General features: G+C 38.6%; 1 protein-coding gene across 1 annotated transcript in view; it reads right to left on the reverse strand.

Annotated features, from left to right (window-relative positions):
* LOC105470091 (AT-rich interaction domain 2) overlaps positions 1 to 19344 on the reverse strand; it is a 187103-nt gene that overhangs the window by 4228 nt on the left and 163531 nt on the right. Inside the window, exons 17-20 of the mRNA XM_011721841.3 lie at positions 11514 to 11652; positions 11341 to 11426; positions 9888 to 10011; positions 9706 to 9797 (exon numbers count right to left, since the gene is read on the reverse strand). Coding sequence (XP_011720143.1) covers positions 9706 to 9797; positions 9888 to 10011; positions 11341 to 11426; positions 11514 to 11652 — 441 coding nt within the window. The remainder of the gene's footprint in view (positions 1 to 9705; positions 9798 to 9887; positions 10012 to 11340; positions 11427 to 11513; positions 11653 to 19344) is intronic.

The following is a 19344-nucleotide window of genomic DNA, read 5'->3' on the forward strand; positions in this document are numbered from 1 at the left end:
TTTTTGATATAAATGTTTAATTTTGTGAGGTTTTAAAAAATTAAGCACTCACTTTGTTTTGATACAAAACAAAATATGCCTATTTTGTTTTTCTATAAAATGATATTCTCTCAACTTCTATATTCACAGGTTATTTTTTGCAGTGAGCCAAGATCGCGCCACTGCACTCCAGCTTGGGCTACAGAGGGAGACTCTGTCTCAAAAATAAAATAAAACAAAACAAAATAAAATAATTAAGGAAATTTCCAAAAAATAGATTAAACAGAGAGAAAACAGAAAGCTAAAAAAGAAAAAAGAAAAAGAAACATACCAGAAAAGTTCCCATTACTGAAGGATATAAATATCCAGACTGAAAGGACCCACCAAAACGAAATAATAACTTCAATTAAAACAACAAAACACCCCCTGAAGACACATCATCATCATGAAACCTTAGAATATTCAGAAATAAAGAGACCACAACAGTTTCTATAGAGGGAGGAAAACAGATCACATACAAAGAAATGGGAACCAGAATATCACTAGTCTTCTCAACAGCAAAGCTGGTGCTAGAATACACCAGAGCAATATCCTCAGATTTTTAAAGAAAAATGACTTTTCAATCTAGAATGTTATGTACAGCCAACAACTATCAAGAGTAAGGGTAGACTACAGACATTTTTAGGCATGGAGTGTCTTAAATTATTGAAAGGATATGCTTTTACATGAAGACAGTAAAACAAGAAAAGAAAATAAATGGGTTTCAACGAAAAGGGATTCAACATGGAGACAATGCCTGAGAAGAGCTGTGTACCAGGTCCAGAGAGCAACCTGTCTAGACTGCGGAAGGGCAGTTTGCAAGGAAAAAAAAATTCTAAAAATGAAAATCTGATAGAAGTTTAACAACTGTGTATGGACAGCTTATTGATATGCTTGAAAGATATTGATTAAAATACATGGTAAAATCATACTAGGCCCATAAAAAGCCAAGCAAAAGGCATGGCACTCATGCTTTTTATGGGCGTAATACAAAGAGACAAAAAGGCTGGGTGTGGTGGCTCACGCCTGTAAGCCCAGCACATTGGGAGGCCAAGGTGGGTGGATCACTTGAGGTCAGGAATTCAAGACCAGCCTGGCCAACACGGTGAAACCCCATTCTCTACTAGAAATAAAAAAATTAGCCAGGCATGGTAGTGGGCATCTGTAGTCCCAGCTACTCAGGAGGGTGAGGCAGGAGAATCACCTGAACCTGGGAGGCAGAGGTTGCAATGAGCTGAGATCGCGCCACAGCACTCCAGCCTGGGTGACAGAGTGAGACTCTGTCTCAAAAAATAAAAATAAAAAAGAGAAAGAAAAACATAATAGTATAACACTTGGCTCAACATCAAACAATCCAACAATAACATCTGATTTAAGATTTAATCAACGACTGTGATGGAACAATAATATGATGAGGAAAAAGGAAAGTGGGAAGAAGAGAGGTTTAAGACTATCCAATTTCTTAAAAGGGAAGTCAATAAATGTATAAATTTAGGTAAGTTAAGAAATAGTAACACAGACATATTCTTTTGAAATATGAAAGCAATTGCATTAGCTCAAATTGTTGCAGGATCCCCCCCTGGAGGTGGGTAGTGGGGGCAAAGTAGGGAACTATTTGGTTTTATAAAGTAGGGAACTATTTGGTTTTATATATATATATATATATATATATATATATATATATATATATATATACACACACACACACACACTTTTTTTCTTTTTTTTTTTTTTTTTTTTTTTGAGATGGAGTCATGCTCTGTCGCCCAGGCTGGAGTGCAGTGGTGGGATCTCGGTTCACTGCAAGCTCCGTCTCCCAGGTTCACGCCATTCTCCTGCTCAGCCTCCTGAGTAGCTGGGACTACAGGCACCTGCCACCACGCTCAGCTAATTTTTTGTATTTTTAGTAGAGACGGGGTTTCACCATGTTATCCAGGATGGTCTCGATCTCCTGACCTCATGAACAGCCTGCCTTGGCCTCCCAAAGTGCTGGGATTACAGGCGTGAGCCACTGCGCCCAGCCTGGTTATAACTTTTATAGCACTTACTACTACTTTTTTTTTTTTTTTTGAGACAGAGTCTTGCTCTGTTGCCAGGCTGGAGTGCAGTGGCATGATCTTGGCTCACTGCAACCGCTGCCTTCCAGGTTCAAGTGATTCTCCTGCCTCAGCCTCCTGAGTAGCTGGGACTACAGGCATGTGCCACCAGGCCCAGCTAATTTTTATATTTTTAGTAGAGATGGGGTTTCACCACGTTGGCCAGGATGATCTCAATATCTTGACCTCGTGATTCAACTGCCTCAGCCTCCTAAAGTACTGGGATTACAGGCGTGAGCCACCACGCCCTGCCTTGATTTTTTAAAATTTATTTTTTCTAACACCTTCATTGATGTATAATTCACACACTATACAATCTATTTATTTATTTGAGATGCAATCTTGCTCTGTCACACAGGCTGGAGTACAGTGGCATGATCTCAGCTCACGGCAACATCCGCCTCCTGGGTTCAAGGGATTCTCCTGCCTCAGCCTGAGTGGCTGGAATTACAGGCGTGCGCCACCACGCCCAGCTAATTTTTGTATTTTTTAGCAGAGGTGGGGTTTTGCCATGTTGGCCAGGCTGGTCTCAAACTCCTGACCTCAGATAATCCACCCGCCTCGGCCTCCCAAAGTGCTGGGATTACAGGCGTGAGCCACCGCGTCTGGCTCAATCCACCCATTTAAACAAAAATTCACTCGTTTTTAGTATATTCAGGGAATTGTGCAACCGTCACCACAATCAATTCTAGAATATTTTCATCATCTTTAAAAGAAACCCAATACCCATTAGCAGTCACTTCCAATTTTCCCAAATCCTTCCTTTGTTGTGTTTTAGTTTTCCATTGTGGTAAAACATACATAACATAAAACGTACTATTTTAACCACCTCAGTGGCATTAAGTACATTCATACTGTTGTACAACCATCACCACTATCCATCTCCACAACTTTTTCATCATCTCATAATGGAACTCTCTACCCACTTAACAGTAACTCTCCATTCCTGAACTCCCCCCAGCCCCTGGTAACCACTGTTCTACTTTCTGTCTCTATGCATTTGACTCTTCTAGGTATCTCGTAAGTGAAATCATACCATATATTTGTCCTTTTGTGTCATGCTAATTTCACTTAGCATGATGTCCTCAAAGTTTATTCATATGTAGCATATGTCACAGAATTTTTTTCCTTTGTAGGCCGGGCTCAGTAGCTCAAGCCTGTAATCCTAGCACTTTGGGGGGCAGAGGCAGGTGGATTGCTTGAGCCCAGCAGTTCAAGACAAGCCTGGGCAACATGGTAAGACCTCATCTCTAGTAAAAATACAAAAACTGAGGTAGGAGGATCACTTGAGCCTGGAGAGGTCAAGACTGCATTGAGCCATGATCGCACCACTACACTCCAGCCTGGGCAACAAAGTGAGACCCCGTCTCAAAGATTAAAAAAACCTCAAAACTCATAGAACTGTACACTAAAAAGGGTGAACTTTACTATATGCAAATTAAAAGTTTTTTCCTTTGTAATACTGAATAATATCCCATTGTATGTACATGCCACATTTTGTCTATCATCGATAGACACTTAGGTTGCCTCCATACCAATTTTTGGCTGTTGTAAATAATAGCCATGAATATTGGTGTATATATATCTGTTCAATTCCCTGCCTTCAATTCATTTGTGAATATACTCAGAAGTGGGACTGCTGAATGAAACAGATAATTCTGTTTGTTTTTTTAAGGAACTGCCTTACTGTTTTCCACAGCAGCTAGGCATTCTCCATATATTCTGGATATTAGTTTCTTCTCAGACAGGTGACTTGCAATTATTTTGTCTAATTCTATGGGTTGCCTTTTTATTCTGTTGATAGTGTCCTTTGATGTACAAGTTTTAAATTCTGATGAAGTCTAGTTTGTCTGGTTTTCCTTTTATTGCCTGTGTCTTTGGTGTCATATCCCAAGAAATCACTGCCAAATCCAATATTATAAAGCTTTTGCCCTATGTTTTCTTCTAAGAGTTTTATAGTTTTAGCTCTTATATTTAGGTTTTATATATGGTACAGGTTATGTATCCAACTTTTTTGATGTATATATCCAGTTGTTCAAATGCCATTTGTTGAAAAGACTGTCTTTTCCTCATTGAATGAAGAATTGGCACACTTATGGAAAATCATTTGACCAAATATGTGAGGGCTTACTTTTGGGCCCTCTCTTCTATTCCATTGGTCTCTATGGCTGTCTTTATGCCAGTACCACGCTGTTTTGATTATGTTAGCTTTGTAGTAAATCAGAAGTGGGAGTCCTGCAACACTGTTCTTTCTCAAGATTATTTCTGCTATTCAGGGTCTCTTGAGATTATGTATGAATTCTAGAACGAATTTTTCTTTTTTTGAGTAAGATTATCACCGTATTTATTTTCCTATAATTTTTCTACAGCTTCAACGTTTTCTCTTCAAAATCAAAAGAAAAATATCCCAAAATTTAGAACTGGATCATTTGGCCCTTTCTCTTCTTTATCTCCTCTCAGTTCAAAATGCTTGCGTCTCTTAATGGACAGCATCCTCTTGATCTGCTATTAGGCTCAACACATTCCAGCCTTAGCATAATCGTGGTTTTAGCCTTTGTATTAGTCTGTTTACACGCTGCTGATAAAGACATACCCAAGACTGGGCAATTTACAAAAGAAAGAGGTTTATCGTACTTATAGTTCCATATGGCTGGGGAGGCCTCACAATCAAGGCGGAAAGTGAAAAGTACGTCTCACATGGTGGCAGACGAGAGCTTTTGCAGGCAAACTCCCCTTTTTAAAGCCATCGGATCTCGTGAGACTTACTCACAATAATGAGAATAGCATAGGAGAGACCTGCCCCCATGATTCAATTACTTCCTGCCACGTCCCTCCCACCACATGTGGGAATTCAAGATGAGATTTAGGTGGGGACAGAGCCAAACCACATCAGCCTTCTTTTGGAAAACTGGCTTTGTCTGCCCAAAACAGCCACTCTGCTTCCAATCATAGGGCCTCTTTCCCTGGGCATACAGGGAATCCTTGCTCTTCTCATACGGTGTCACTTTTGTAAGGTTGATGCTTGCCACACTTCTTACACAAGGTTCTTTGGGTTTTAGGTACGTTGACCATCTCTGCAGCAGAGCTGCCCTGTCTATATGATGAAAACAGGAAACTGCATCTACAACCCTCACCTTGTGTCACTCACACATAACTGGATTTTTCTATTTTTTCAAAAATCATTGGGATGCTGACAGGTTGCAATGAATCTGTAGAATGCTTTGGAAGTACTAACATCTCACTTAAATTAAGTCTTCCAATTCATGAATATGAGACATCTTTCCAGTTGTTTATATATTGTTTAATTTCTTTCAGTAATCTTTTGTAGTTTTCAGTGTACCAATCTTCTCTCTCTTTGGTTAAGACAATTCCTAAGTATTTTACTCTTTTTGATGCTATTGCAAGTGGAATTACTGGCCAGGTGCGGTGGCTCACACCTGTAATCCCAGCACTTTAGGAGGCCAATGCAGTTGGGTCACTGGAGATCAGGAGTTCAAGACCAGCCTGGGCAACATGGTGAATCTCCATCTCTACTAAAAATACAAAAATTAGCTGGGTATGGTTGTGGGTGCCTGTAATCCTAGCTAGTCAGGAAGCTGAGGCAGGAGAATCGCTTGAACCTGGGAGGTGGAAGTGGCAGTGAATCAAGATCATGCCACTGCACTCCAACCTGGGTGACAAGAGCAAAACTCTGTCTCAATAAACAAACAAATAAATAGATAAATGGAATTATTTTCTTAATTTCCTTTTTGTGTTGTTCATTAGAGAAACATACTATTTGATTTTTAAATAAGACCCTTGCATTATACATTAAATATACATATATCAAAAGAAGGCAAATATATTGCACTTTTCCAGAGCTCAAGCTCGATCAGAATGGAGATGAGATGCATTAAACATTTTATACTATTCAAATTATTAGATTCTGAATTTCAAATAAAAAGCTGCTGATATTTTTATACTGTTCAAGATATTCTACGATAAGAATGAGGGTAAATTTCCATATATCTTACTTGCTTTTTCTTTTTTTTGAGATGGGAGTTGCCCAGGCTGTTGCCCAGGCTGGAGTGTAGTGGCACGATCTCCGCTCACTGCAACCTTGGAGGCCTCCCAGGTTCAGGCAATTCTCCTGCCTCAGCCTCTCGAGTAGCTGGGATTACAGGCACATGACACTATGCCCAGCTAATTTTTGTATTTTTTAATAGGGACAGAGTTTCACCATGTTGGCCAGGCTGGTTTTGAACTCCTGACCTTGTAATCCACCTGCCTCGGCCTCCCAAAATGCTGGGATTATAATAAGCCACCGAGCCTGGCCATTTTTTCTTTAGTTTAAAAGATCACACTCTATATTACTTCTTTTTGTTCTTGAGACAGAGTTTCACCCTGTCACCCAAGCTGAAATGCAGTGGTGTGAGCACGACTCAATGCAACCTCTGCTTCCTGGGCTCAAGTGATCCTCCCACCTCAGCCTCCCTGGTAGCTAGGACCACAGGTGCACAACACCAAATCCAGCTAATTTTTAAAATTTTTTGTATAGATGGGGTTTCGTCATGTTGCCCAGGCTGATCTCGAATGCCTGGCTCAAGCAATCTATCTGCTTCAGCCTCCCAAAGTGCTGGGATTACAGGCATGAGCCACCACGTCTAGCCTCGCATTATTCCACTAGAGAACTATCAAGAGAGAATTATCTTTTGTAGCTGCCTGATTTTCTACACTCTCTCCACACATGTGGGTTCTGCCAGATTTTCTATCAGTATTCTTGCTTAGGTAAAACTCCCCATCAGTGGAGATGTTCAACAGAAGTTCTATACTGGGGATTTCAACCTGGATTGGGCGAGTGAATAGAAAGACTTAATGGATTGTCTTAATTCATATGACTCTACTATTCTAACGTCATAGGACCTGAAGATGCCAGAAAATACTTGAAAGGTTTAGAGATAAATAAAACAACAAAATCAACAAAACAAAACCAGTGAAATGAAAACTTTTGGCTCAACATTTTATTAGCTCTAGACAAAGAAGCTTTGCCTAGAATGTACAATTTCAATGTGAAGAAAAGGCCCTTAAAAAAATTACAAAGTTGTTTCTAGCATTCCAATTTTCTACACAAATTCCAGATCAGGCCGGGAATGGTGGCTAATGCCTGTAATCCCAGCACTTTGGGAAGCCAAGGCAGGTGGATCACCTGAGGTCAGGAGTTCGAGACCAGCCTGGCCAACATGGTGAAACCCTGTCTCTACTAAAAATACAAAAAAAAAAAAAAAAAAAAAAAAAAAAAATTAGTTGGGCATAGTGGCAGTTGCCCGTAATCCTAGCTACTCAGGAGGCTGAGGCAGGAGAATCGCTTGAAACTGTGAGATGCAGTTGCAGTGAGCCGAGACCACGCCATTGCACTCTAGCCTGGGCAACAGAGCGAGACTCTGTCTCAAAAAAAAAAAAAAAGAGGCCGGGCACAGTGGCTCACACCTGTAATCCCAGCACTTTGAGAGGCTGCGGTGGGTGGATCACTTGAGGTCAGAAGTTTGAGACCAGTCTGGCCAACATGGTGACACTCTGTCTCTCTTAAAAATACAAAAATTAGCTGGGTGTGGTGGCGAGCGCCTGTAGTCCCAGGTACTCGAGAGGCTGAAGCAGGAGAATCGCTCAAACCTAGAGGCAGAGGCTGCAGGCAGCCGAGATTGTGCCACTGCACTCCAGCCTGGGCAATAGAGCGAGACTCTGTCTCAAAAAACAAACAAAATAAAACAAACAACACAACAACAACAAAACACACACAAATTCCAGATCAGAACTCTAGGAGAATGAATTTCCCACCACCTGTCTATCAATCAAATACTTACTGAATGACTATCATATTGCTAACACTATGCTAGGCACTAAAGATACAAATATCAAAATACTGAATCCCTACCTTCAAAGAGCTCATCATCTAAGGTGGTAACATGCAACACATGGGGCAGTAGGGAATATGTACTGTGCTCCAGGTCAGGGTTAAGGTAGTAAGGAAGATGTCAGGAAAGGAAGCAGTAACCACTGAGTTGAATCTTAAAGGATGAATAGGAGGTAGAGATTATAATGTGTTGGGCACTGTGCTAAGTGTTCAAGCTACAAAGATTAATCAGAGGAAGTCTCTGCACATAGTTCTGTAAGGGAAAAAGCCGCATAAAAAAACATTTTCAAAACAATGAGATTAAAAGTTTTAAGATAGACATGTTGTAAAAATAGAGGAGAACAAGCTCAGTAGGGAAGAGGAATAGAGCAAAGGAAAGGCTACACAAAGAAACTCATGTCTGAGCTGAATCATGAAGGGTAAGCAGATATTCAATAGGTGGGCAACGCAGGGAGGAGGGCATTCTAGGCAGGGAGAATAGTATGAGCATTGGAACAAAGGTACAAAGTGTGACTTGAAAGAGCCCAGTGTGATTAGGAACATGCATGTGGCTTAGTTTCACTGAAATGTAGGCTATGAAACAAAAAAGGGGTTAGGAGGGAAATAAAGTAAGAAAAGTAAAAAGAAATGTTATGAACTAAATCATGAAGATACTAGAATTCTCGTATGGTTATTAAACCTTTACATTTCTTTTTTTCCCTAAAAAAACTTGGCTCAAGTGTGAAAAATTTTCTTGTTCATTTATACTTGATTAAATAAATATAGTAACATTTGCCATTACAGATAACTTTTTCAACTTTAGCTTTAAATGCTATTCACCTTCCACTTAGCGAAATCTTAAAACAATATAGTCAAATTCATTTTCTTTTTATAATTGATACCACTATTTTTATGCTTAGAAAATTCAGTTTAAAGGTCATTGTAAAGAATATCATAAAAGACCTAAAACAAGGTAAAATAGGGGTGCAGGGAAGAACTAACATGGATTCAAAATACATTAAGGAGATGGAACTAATATGTGAAAGGGAGAGCCTGAGATAGAAAGTGACTATCAGGAACACAAGATGCATCTGAGGACAGCTTCTCAGAGAGGCAGCCCAAGAGTGGTCAGTTGAAGATGCAGGAGGAATTCCAGAAAAGTAACTAAGGAAGACAAGGTATCGACAAAATATTCTATATTTGCTCTCTCAAGAATTAATAAGTTATCCCTTCTGGTTTCTGTACATCTACAAAATCCTGGGTTTTCTTTTGCTTAAGTTCATTGGAAAGTTTAAAACTTCAGAGTATTATACATATACCTTAACATTATTTATGACATTGATGGGTACATGAAAATGACAAGTGTCAAACTGAATTTCATTTGGACTCCACGTGATTCAAATGATCAATTCCTTTGTTTTCCCCAATAAACTCCTAAGTTTCCTCTTTAGTAGAGCTACTTTTTATTCTAAATTCTATGGCCAGTAAGACAAATTAACTTAATAAAACAACTTAAAGGACCATTTTTTGGTTGTTTTAACTTCTATTTATTTTTTACTTTTAAGAGCTCATCATGGCCTGACCTAGGCATAAACTTTTGGATGTATTTGCAAAACTGATGAGAAAAACAATGAAGAAAATACAGTTATCTAATTTTATTAACTTATATGTAAAAATAAAATAAACTAAATTCACTTTGGCTACAGAAAACATATTACTCACCTGCGACCACATTCTGAATATTTACCAATATTTTTTAATATTAAGGCAGCTGTTAGTCGGATGTGTTTAGTTATTGGTCCCTCTTTTTCATCCTTAAAAAGAAAGGAAAAAAAAGAAAGAATAAAGATCTAAATCACACAGGACTCAGACTTTTACAGATAAGGGTTTCAAGGCATGCTTACTGTAAAATCTCGAAAGACAAGGTTTCTTGATCCTCTCCTCAGAGCCATAAGTGCAGCACTGGGATGATTCACAATGGCCTTCTGTGCTCTAGGAGTTGAGCTTGTGCCCCCTACAGCTGGCTGCCTAAATTGATCAGAGAGAGCGAGACAGAGTTAACATGATACTGCAGACAGACTGACAACTATGACCATCCTGCCAATCTCTTTAAGCTGGTTATTTAAAAATTGTGTTTACAGGGTGACTAAAGGTCCAATGGGCCAGCATTAACGTTTATGCTCTGTGACAGCTTAGGCAAAGGGGCTCTTAGTATCAAGGTGAAGTTTCAAGTCTTTTATTTTCCAATCTATCAATTTTAAAGCAAATAGATGTTCCATCTTTAAAGTTACCGTACTGGGTAAGTATGCAATCAAGACAAATTCAACATAACGTCATAGTTACAGCCTTCTCATCTTTGAATATAATGTGAAGATTTTAACAAGAAAAGTCTACAATTTTTGCTACAAATTATTTCCAAATGTTACCTAAGAGTAAAGTAATAATACTACCTAAGAATGTACTGACACTGGTCATCCAGGAAAACACAGTATGATAACATGGAATTATGCTAAATACCACATTTCAAACTATTACTTACATAACTTAAATTTCATCATTATTTCATAATTTCAATCAATCCTTTCACTACAGTTCTGTTATTTATGAAATATACAGAATGGAAGAACTGTAGAGATGATTTTATGTAAAATATGATTCAAACTACTGTAGATTTCTTTGGCCAAGCAGATAAAATGCATCATTATCTGTGTGCTCTGGTGAGATAGCAATGGAGATGCTGACTTATCATATATGAAGAAACACTGTTTCTGACACTGTAACTGGCTGCATGACTTTCAATATTTCTTTTCACATTTGAAAAGCAGGGGTATTTCTGATACATTTTTACTAATTCTGAATATTAAATTATTTTAAGCTAATGCTGAATATTAAATGAGACAACCTGAAAACAATCTTTAAACTGTAAACCAGTGTTATGTATGTTTATATGTGTATGTGTATATATATATTTGATAATGGCAAGATATGAAATCTCTTTGCCATTATCAAATAGATGATTACTCTCTTACAGGAAAAAGAACCATACACAGTACTTTTAGTTTACAAAGTATTTCTCATATACCATCTGTCATTACTTCCAATGACTGACTAGTCTACAAAACAGAATCAGTGTTAGAGCTCAAAGGTAACTTACAGACCACATTGTCCAGCCAAACGGAAAAGTGATGCCAAGAGAATCTAAGCAATTTGAACAGGGTCACATTGCTGGTTTGTGGCAGAGCTGGACTAGAACCCAGGTTTCTGGTCTCCTAATATGCTAAGTTGCATTTCATTGTTCTTGTGTTTTGCCTAGTTTCTTTTTGTATGTACAATAGGAAGTAAACTCATTTTCCTTACTTGGTAGAAGACTTCTGACTTCCTGCTTGTCCTGGTTCATCTTGTTTTAATCCTGCAAGTAGGGCATCCTTTGAACAGTGCTTATCCTTATTGAGAAAGAGGAAGCAACAGAATGCATATCAAAATCTTTAATGCAAATGAGTTACTGATCAAATAATATTTAAAAAGTGTACCTGCAAGTGGGTAATAAAAGAAAATCGCTGTCGCTGAAAAGGCTCACAACCTTCCCAAAGACACTGCCCTGGATATACATCTTTTCCTCCATGTTCAGTTGCTGCATGGTAGAAAACCTGTGAAGGTGTCTGAAACCACCTATAAAAAATAATAGTAGTAGACACTTGGATGTATTCAAGTATATTTTGAAACTATTTCAAAAATTTCTCTACTTATATTTCTAAGTAGAATCATCAGTTGTACTGAACACTTTTGGTAATTTGTTTTAACATCCCTTATTCCTAATTCCCTACCTTCAATGAAGGCTGACTAAAAATCTCTTAAAAGTGAATAAAATATCATTTAAAAACACCATAGAACATTATCTTATAAACAAATATCATATTCTATTGTACTTTTATAAATTGCTCATTTACTAGATTTCATATTAGATATAATAACTCAAGCATATCCAACAGTTCAAATTCTATAAGTTTTAGTAAGTCTGCCTTTTAAGTCCACATTTATATGTCTGTCCACGTTGTTAAGTACCATCTCTCACTCCTCCAGCACATATCCTATGATGTCTGAGTGGGCAGGTGGCAAAGCACACAAAACTGAAGGAAGTCAGATTTTATTGTCCTTTATTAGACAATATGGAATTGAGAGAGAACAGTGGAATCTAGACAGCAAAGAATGTATTAAAAGGCTTCAATTACTAATGAATAACTCAAATATTTGTGCAATCAATATATATATATATATTTTTGAGATGGAGTTTCGCTCTGTCGCCAGGCTGGAGTGCAGTGGTGCGATCTTGGATCACTGCAACCTCCGCCTCCCGGGTTCAAGCGATTCTTCTGCCTCAGCCTTCCAAGTACCTGGGACTACAGGCACACGCCACCACGCCCGGCTAATTTTTGTATTTTTAGTAGAGACGGGGTTTCACTATGTTGGCCAGGCTGGTCTCGAACTCCTGACCTCATGATCCACCCGCCTCGGCCTCCCAAAGTGCTGGGATTACAGGTGTGAGCCACAGCACCCAGCCACAATGAATATCTTTAAGATCTAAAGCAAAGATCTCTTAGGATTTGACTTTTTATGGCTGTCATATAAACACATATATATTTGAACCAGTTTTTAATGTGTAACAAATATCCAGTATCCCAAATTATTCTTCCTTTAGGAATGACTAATATTTTAAAATAAAATTTAATCAGAAGTTAATTAAATACTAAATTATATAACACAGTGTCAGAAAGAGTAAGTTATATATTTAATTTCCATCACATGTATCTATATAAATACCTACAAAAGTATATTGTGAGGCTAAAATCAGTAAACACATTTTAAATTTCAGAACTTTGTTTACTTCTCAGAACTCACAATGCTATTTCATTAATATGAAATATGACTTGAGTTCTGTTATACATACTAGTTATTGCCACAAGGAAGCATTTCTTGTTGTGTTTTTAAGACATTACCTAAATACTATTAAATCATTAACTGCAATATATTAAGTCTACACACACGTGCACACGTATACACAGAAACCAAAATCCAAATGTACTACTACTCAGTATTCACAATGTCTATTTCTAAACTATTTTTCAATACATACAATGAATCAAGTTTATTGGCAACAATAAAAATGGTGAATTTAGCAGCCACAGGAAAAATGATAGCACTTCCTTAAATCAATTTTAATTAATAAATACACACAGTTATGTGTATACGAATTTAAGACAACATATTTTAAAGTGTTCATTAGTCTATCTGTCCTCAGAGTCTATTTTTCTCTTCAATCTACTACTATTTTCTTCATTCCAAGTCTATTTTCTATCTAACTACTCTAGTCATAAAAGCTATTCATTGAATGCTGTGGTGGTTCAAGGTAAAGTTCTCATATAATTATAAATGAAGCTGGTTGCAATAATCACGTGAAGGTGAAAAGTAGTTAAGGGTTCCAAATCCATTAAATGAACTACCTGAATTTTATTTATTTATGAGACAGAGTCTTGTTCTGTCGCCCAGGCTGGAGTGCAATGGCACGGTCTCGACTCAATCCAACCTCTGCCTCCCGGGTTCAAGCGATTCTCCTGCCTCAGCCTCCCAAACAGATGGGACTACAGGCACCTGCCACCATGCCCAGCCAATTTTTGTATTTTTAGTAGAGACGGGGTTTCGCCATGTTGGCCAGAATGGTCTCGAACTCCTGACCTTGTGATCCACCTGCCTCAGGCTTCCAAAGTGCTGGGATTACAGGCGTGAGCCAGCCACCATGCCTGGCCAATACCTGAGTTTTAAAAGTTTACATGTAATATTGGAGAGTTAAACTCTAAAGAAATGTAAAGCAAATAAATACTGAGTTTTCAGAACATTATGGATATTTACTGGATGGATTGGGAGAAGTATAAGTGATGAAGCAGAATGCTACTGTTTACTGTCATATCTAGAAAACTGTTCTTAAAACTACTCCGGCAATCACCTCCACTCCCTACCACCAACCCATAAATCATAAAAATATGTTAGGGGAAGTGGGAAAATTCAAGAGTATCCAAAAATAATACAAATAAAAATTACTTGTGATATAGCCATAATGCTAACATTTTAGTATACTTTCTTTAAGCCTTCTCTGAGTATGTATGTGTTTTTAAACAAAACTGGGACTGTTACTGATATAATTTTATATACTGCTGCCACTCCAGGGTAATATGATAGCTTTGTACAAATTATTATTATTATTTGAGACAGAGTCTCACTCTGTTGCCCAGGCTGGAGTGCAGTGGCACAATCTTGGCTTACTGCAACCTCTGTCTCCTGAGTTCATGTGATTCTTCTGCCTCAGCCTCCTGAGTAGCTGGGATTGCAGGCATGCAGCAGAATGCCTAATTTTTGTATTTTTTATTAGAGACGGGGTTTTTCCATGTCGACCAGGCTGGTTTCAAGCTCCTGACCTCAAGTGATCTGCCTGCCTTGGCCTCCCAAAGTGCTGGGATTACAGGTGTGGGTCACCACGTCCGGCCCCTTTGTACAAATTAAAACAATATTCTTCCTTAAGATACTTTATTGTCTTGTGCTGAAAAATTGTTGTAATAAATATACAACATATGACACATACAATGTGACTGGTTCCCTCCTTCATGTGTACAACCATTGGCAACAGCTTTGGGCAAAAAAGAATCCTCTGAAACTCATTTTACTCACTGAGAATCTACTTTTAAAGATGGGTGTGAGGCTTAAATTTGATGTGTATACATCTATTTGGAAAACAGTAGGCCAAAAATAAATAAGGGCTATTGTCATCATGATCAGTAATAGTAGCAGTAGTGGCGGTAAGGGGCAGTGGTGGTACTGGTAACCCCTTGTCTCTTCACTGGGCCATCTTGTTAATCCTCTACTCTGAGATCTTCTCCACAACTATTCCAAAATTGCAAGCTTTGCTCAGTAACATTTGGTCCACCTTCAAGTTAATGGCCTCCATTAGCAAGCAACACTCACTATCGCTCACAACTAATTTTATTCATTTCTGCTCCTGAAAATATTCTCCATAGAAACTGCCTGCAATTCAACTTTGGTTAAATACTGAATTTCAATCTTATTTTAGAGCTTGTCTTCCTCTGTACTTGTGTGTATTTGTAAATTTAGAGACAATATCTTACATTTATGTCTCTGAAAAAAAATGCTTATTACCGAAAAAACAAGTTTATTTCATTAGAGCTTCTTTGATTTTCTTCTCTACATTAGATTTTCAGTCATTATTCATCCTTTCTTTACCTTGGATCTCAGCGAAATGTAGCTACTATTTCCCAGGTTAACTCCTTCACGTATATATTGGTGAGACACCCAAGTTTAAAAGGGCTCCTCGAAGAATCTCTGACCAGCCTCTGCACTGGGAGGAAGGGGTGGAGCCTCGGGAAGTTCCTGCCATTTGCAGCAGGGAGATGCCTGGCCACTCCTCTTCCTGTGTGGTAAGCTGAGAATAAATCTGTGAGGTGGAAAACCTGTAAGCAAGACTCCATCTCACTTTGCTGAGCTGTTTTTCCTTTTCCGTTCTCATCTAGTAAATTCCACTCCTCACACTTCTATGTGTCTATGAGCCTAATCTTTCCTGGTTGTGTGAAAAGAACCCGGTTTTTTTCTACAACATTGGATTCTATTGTTTCTTCATAAATTATCCCCTTTTCCATCTTTTATCTTTTCCTCTCTACTGAATCTCACACTTAAGTATATAAAAACAAATGTTATTCTAAGTAGAAACAACAGAAACAACACTTTTTCTTTGATCCTGCTACTTTTTCAAAAGAAAGAAACCAGAATTTATCAATATCTGGGAAAGCAATGCAAAATGTAATATTTAATATAGTTACTGCCACAAGTTTTTGACACTTTCAGTCACTGGCGATTTAAAAAATATGTATTTTTCAATTACATCATCACTATAATTTATAATAGTTGGTCTCCTGCTTGTTATTTAAACCATTGCAGTGAAAGCTCAGGATTAGCTTCTATTCTTCATTTAATTCCCCTTCAGCCAAATTCTATTTTCTTTTATTCTAGTGAAGAACTGTTTGGTTCAACTGAGCAAATATTCACATAGGCTACTAGGTACAAATTTCCTGAAATGAAAACCCATTTTCTGGGGAGAAATTCAAGCCTGCTGCATGAATTTGCGTAAGTCACAAGGAGCTGAATGTTAATCACCAAGACAATGAGGAAAATGTCTCCAGGGCATGTCAGAGACCTTGATGGCAGCCTCTCCCCAGAGGCCTAGCAGGACAAAATTATTTCCTGGACCAGGTCCAGGCCCCCCATGCTGCCTGCAGCCTAGAGACTTGATGCCCTGCATCCCAGCTGTTCCAGCCATGGCTAAAAAGGGCCAAGGTGCAGCTTGGGCTGTGGCTTCAGAGAATAAAAATCCCAAGCCCTGGCAGCTTCCACATGGTGTTGAGCCTGTGGGTACCCAAAAGTCAAAAATTGAGGTTTGGAAACCTCCACCTAGATTTCAGAGGATGTATGGAAACACCTGGATGTCCAAGCGGAAGTTTGCTGCAGGGGCAGAGCCCTCATGGAGAACCTCTGCTAGAGCAGATCAGGGTCCCCACACAGAGTCTCCACTGGGGCACTGCCTATGGAGCTGTGAAAAGAGGGCTATCATCCTCCAGACCCCAGAATGGTAGATAAATGAACAGCTTGCACTGTGCACCTGGAGAAACCGCAGACACTCAATGCCAACCCATGAAGGCAGCTGAGAGGGGGGACTGTACCCTGCAAGGCCACAGGGGCGGAGCTGCGCAAGGCTCTGGGAGCCCACCTTGTGTATCAGCGTGACCTGGGTGTGAAACATGGAGTCAAAGGAGATCATTTTGGAGCTTTAAGGTTTAATGACTGCCCTATTGGATTTTGGACTTGGATGGTGCCTGTAGCCTCTTTGTTTTGGCCAATTTCTCCCATTTGTAATGGGTATATATACTCAATACCTATACCCTACTTATCTAGGAAGTAAATAACTTGCTTTTGATTTTACAGGCTCATAGGTGGAAGGGACTTTCCTTGTCTCAAATGAGACTTTGGACTTGGACTTTTGGGTTAATGCTGGAATGAGCTCAGACTCTGGGGGACTCTTAGAAAGGCATGATTGTGTTTTGAAATGTGAGGACATGAGATTTGGGAAGGGCCACGGCAGAATGATATGGTTTGGCTGTGTACCCACCGAAATCTCACCTTGAATTGTAGTTCCCATAATCCTTACGTGCCATAGGAGGGACCCAGTGGGAAGTAACTGAATCATGGGGTTACCTCCATGCTATTCTCATGATAGTGAGTTCTCATGGGATCTGATGGTTTTATAAAGGGTTTATCCCTGTTTGCTCAGCACTTCTCTCTCCTGCTGCCATGTGAAGAAAGACATGTTTGCTTCCCCTTCTGCCATGATTGTAAGTTTCCTGAGGCCTGCTCAGCCCTGCAGAACTGTGAGTCAATTAAACCTCTTTCCTTTGCAAATTACCCAGTCTTGGGCAGTTCTTTATAGCAACATGAGAATGAACAATACAGACAGTTTCATTTGGAGTTTTCTTATTTACTCAAGGTCTTGGCAGGCTATTTTTCTTTAGTGGCCAAAAAGTATTCCATATCCTTCTTTATAGCCTTCCTGCTGAAACAAACAAACAAACTCACCTCACTTAAAATGCCAGGGATTTTTTTTTTTTGCAGGAATATTCTAGTTAAAAAGTAAGATGGCACATAAATGTTAATAAACGCACATAAATGTACATGTGAGACTATACATCCAAAAAATTCATACTGCAAACATATTTTAGTTTTAAAAAAGGCACTATTATTGGTTGCAGAACCCTGAATTGTACCTCCACCCTTGGCATTTAACTGTTTTAGATACATAATATTCTGTGTCAAAAGAAGTATCAAGGGCAAGCATTATTATATATTCAAATAAGACTTAGTAACAAGCTGCTAAAATTTTGGGGAAAAAAATATACCAACAACCTTGGCAAGAGGTTACCCAACTTTATTTTATCCAGTTGCAAAAGTTCAAAATAGAAAAAAAGTACTAACTTCACTATTAAAGAGAAATTAATTTATTTCCTTAATACATGATGAAACATTATAAATACAAACTGGAAAACTGAAAATCAGTACTGGTATTCTTGGAAACGAAATACTGCTGTTCCTACAAGAATGAATTCTCCAATCTCAGCTTCTGTGCTACAGTCAATCCAGATTAAAAGTCATAGGTGGGAACAACTGATTGACTAGTGTACCTGCCAAAGGCAATAGGGGACGAAGCAAGTACTTGGCCTTTTTGAGGGGCTTTTGTACAAAGATGGGTCCTGCCTCCTAGTAAGACTGAAATTGTAGGAAATATCCCAAATATAGTAAAGGATTCATATGGAGGATGACCCAAACCAGCTGCCCTCAGTTCTGACTCCTTTCCTTTCCTCCTAATAATTATTACAGGAAAAGATTTCTGTGTTTGCTCTCTGACCTTCCCGCATCCAGTGGTATTAACCTGCCGGTCTGTGAAGCAGTCACTTAAAATAGTAAAATATAAAAGTGAATTATCAGGGACTTTGTTTTAAAATGTTTTTAAAATGTGTACCTGCCAAACAAATATGAATATAGTTCACATTTGAAAAGTGCTATGAAAGCTGATTTGTACAATTCAGGTATTATAACAATGTTGTTTTGTTTTGTTTTGCTTTGTTTTGTTTTGTTTTTTGAGACAGAATCTCACTCTGTTGAGGAGGCTGGAGTATAGCGGCATGATCTCCGCTCACTGCAACCTCCACCTCCCAGGTTTAAGTGCTTCTCCTGCCTCAGCCTCCCGAGTAGCTGGGATTACAGGCACCTGCCACCACACCAAGCTAATTTTTGTATTATTAGTAGAGACGGGGTTTCACCATGTTGGCCAGGCTGGTCTTGAACTTGTGACCTCAAGCAATCCACCCACCTCAGTCTCCCAAAGTGCTGGGATTATAGATGTGAGCCACCATGCCTGGCCAACAATGTTATTCTAAATAAGCTAAATATAAACTTGGAGATAAAATAAAAATAAATGATGATGTGTGTATCTGTGTGCTTTTAATGAAATAAAAAAATCATACCAAATAATTTCAAACTTTTAAATTCTAGTTTAGACATTCATTCTTCTCTAGGAAAGATATGCCAACATATCACTTCACACCATTCTTGACAAAGCTGCACATAGTGCAAAGTACCTCTCTACTTGAACTTCTGTTTGCTCAGAATTTATTATGTATCTGGCATATTCACATACCTCATCTTATTTGATTTCCATGACTGCTCTTTGAACATAAAATTATCCCTTTACTG

Source organism: Macaca nemestrina, chromosome 10 (assembly GCF_043159975.1).
Source record: "Macaca nemestrina isolate mMacNem1 chromosome 10, mMacNem.hap1, whole genome shotgun sequence".
Classification (NCBI taxonomy): Eukaryota; Metazoa; Chordata; class Mammalia; order Primates; family Cercopithecidae; genus Macaca; species Macaca nemestrina.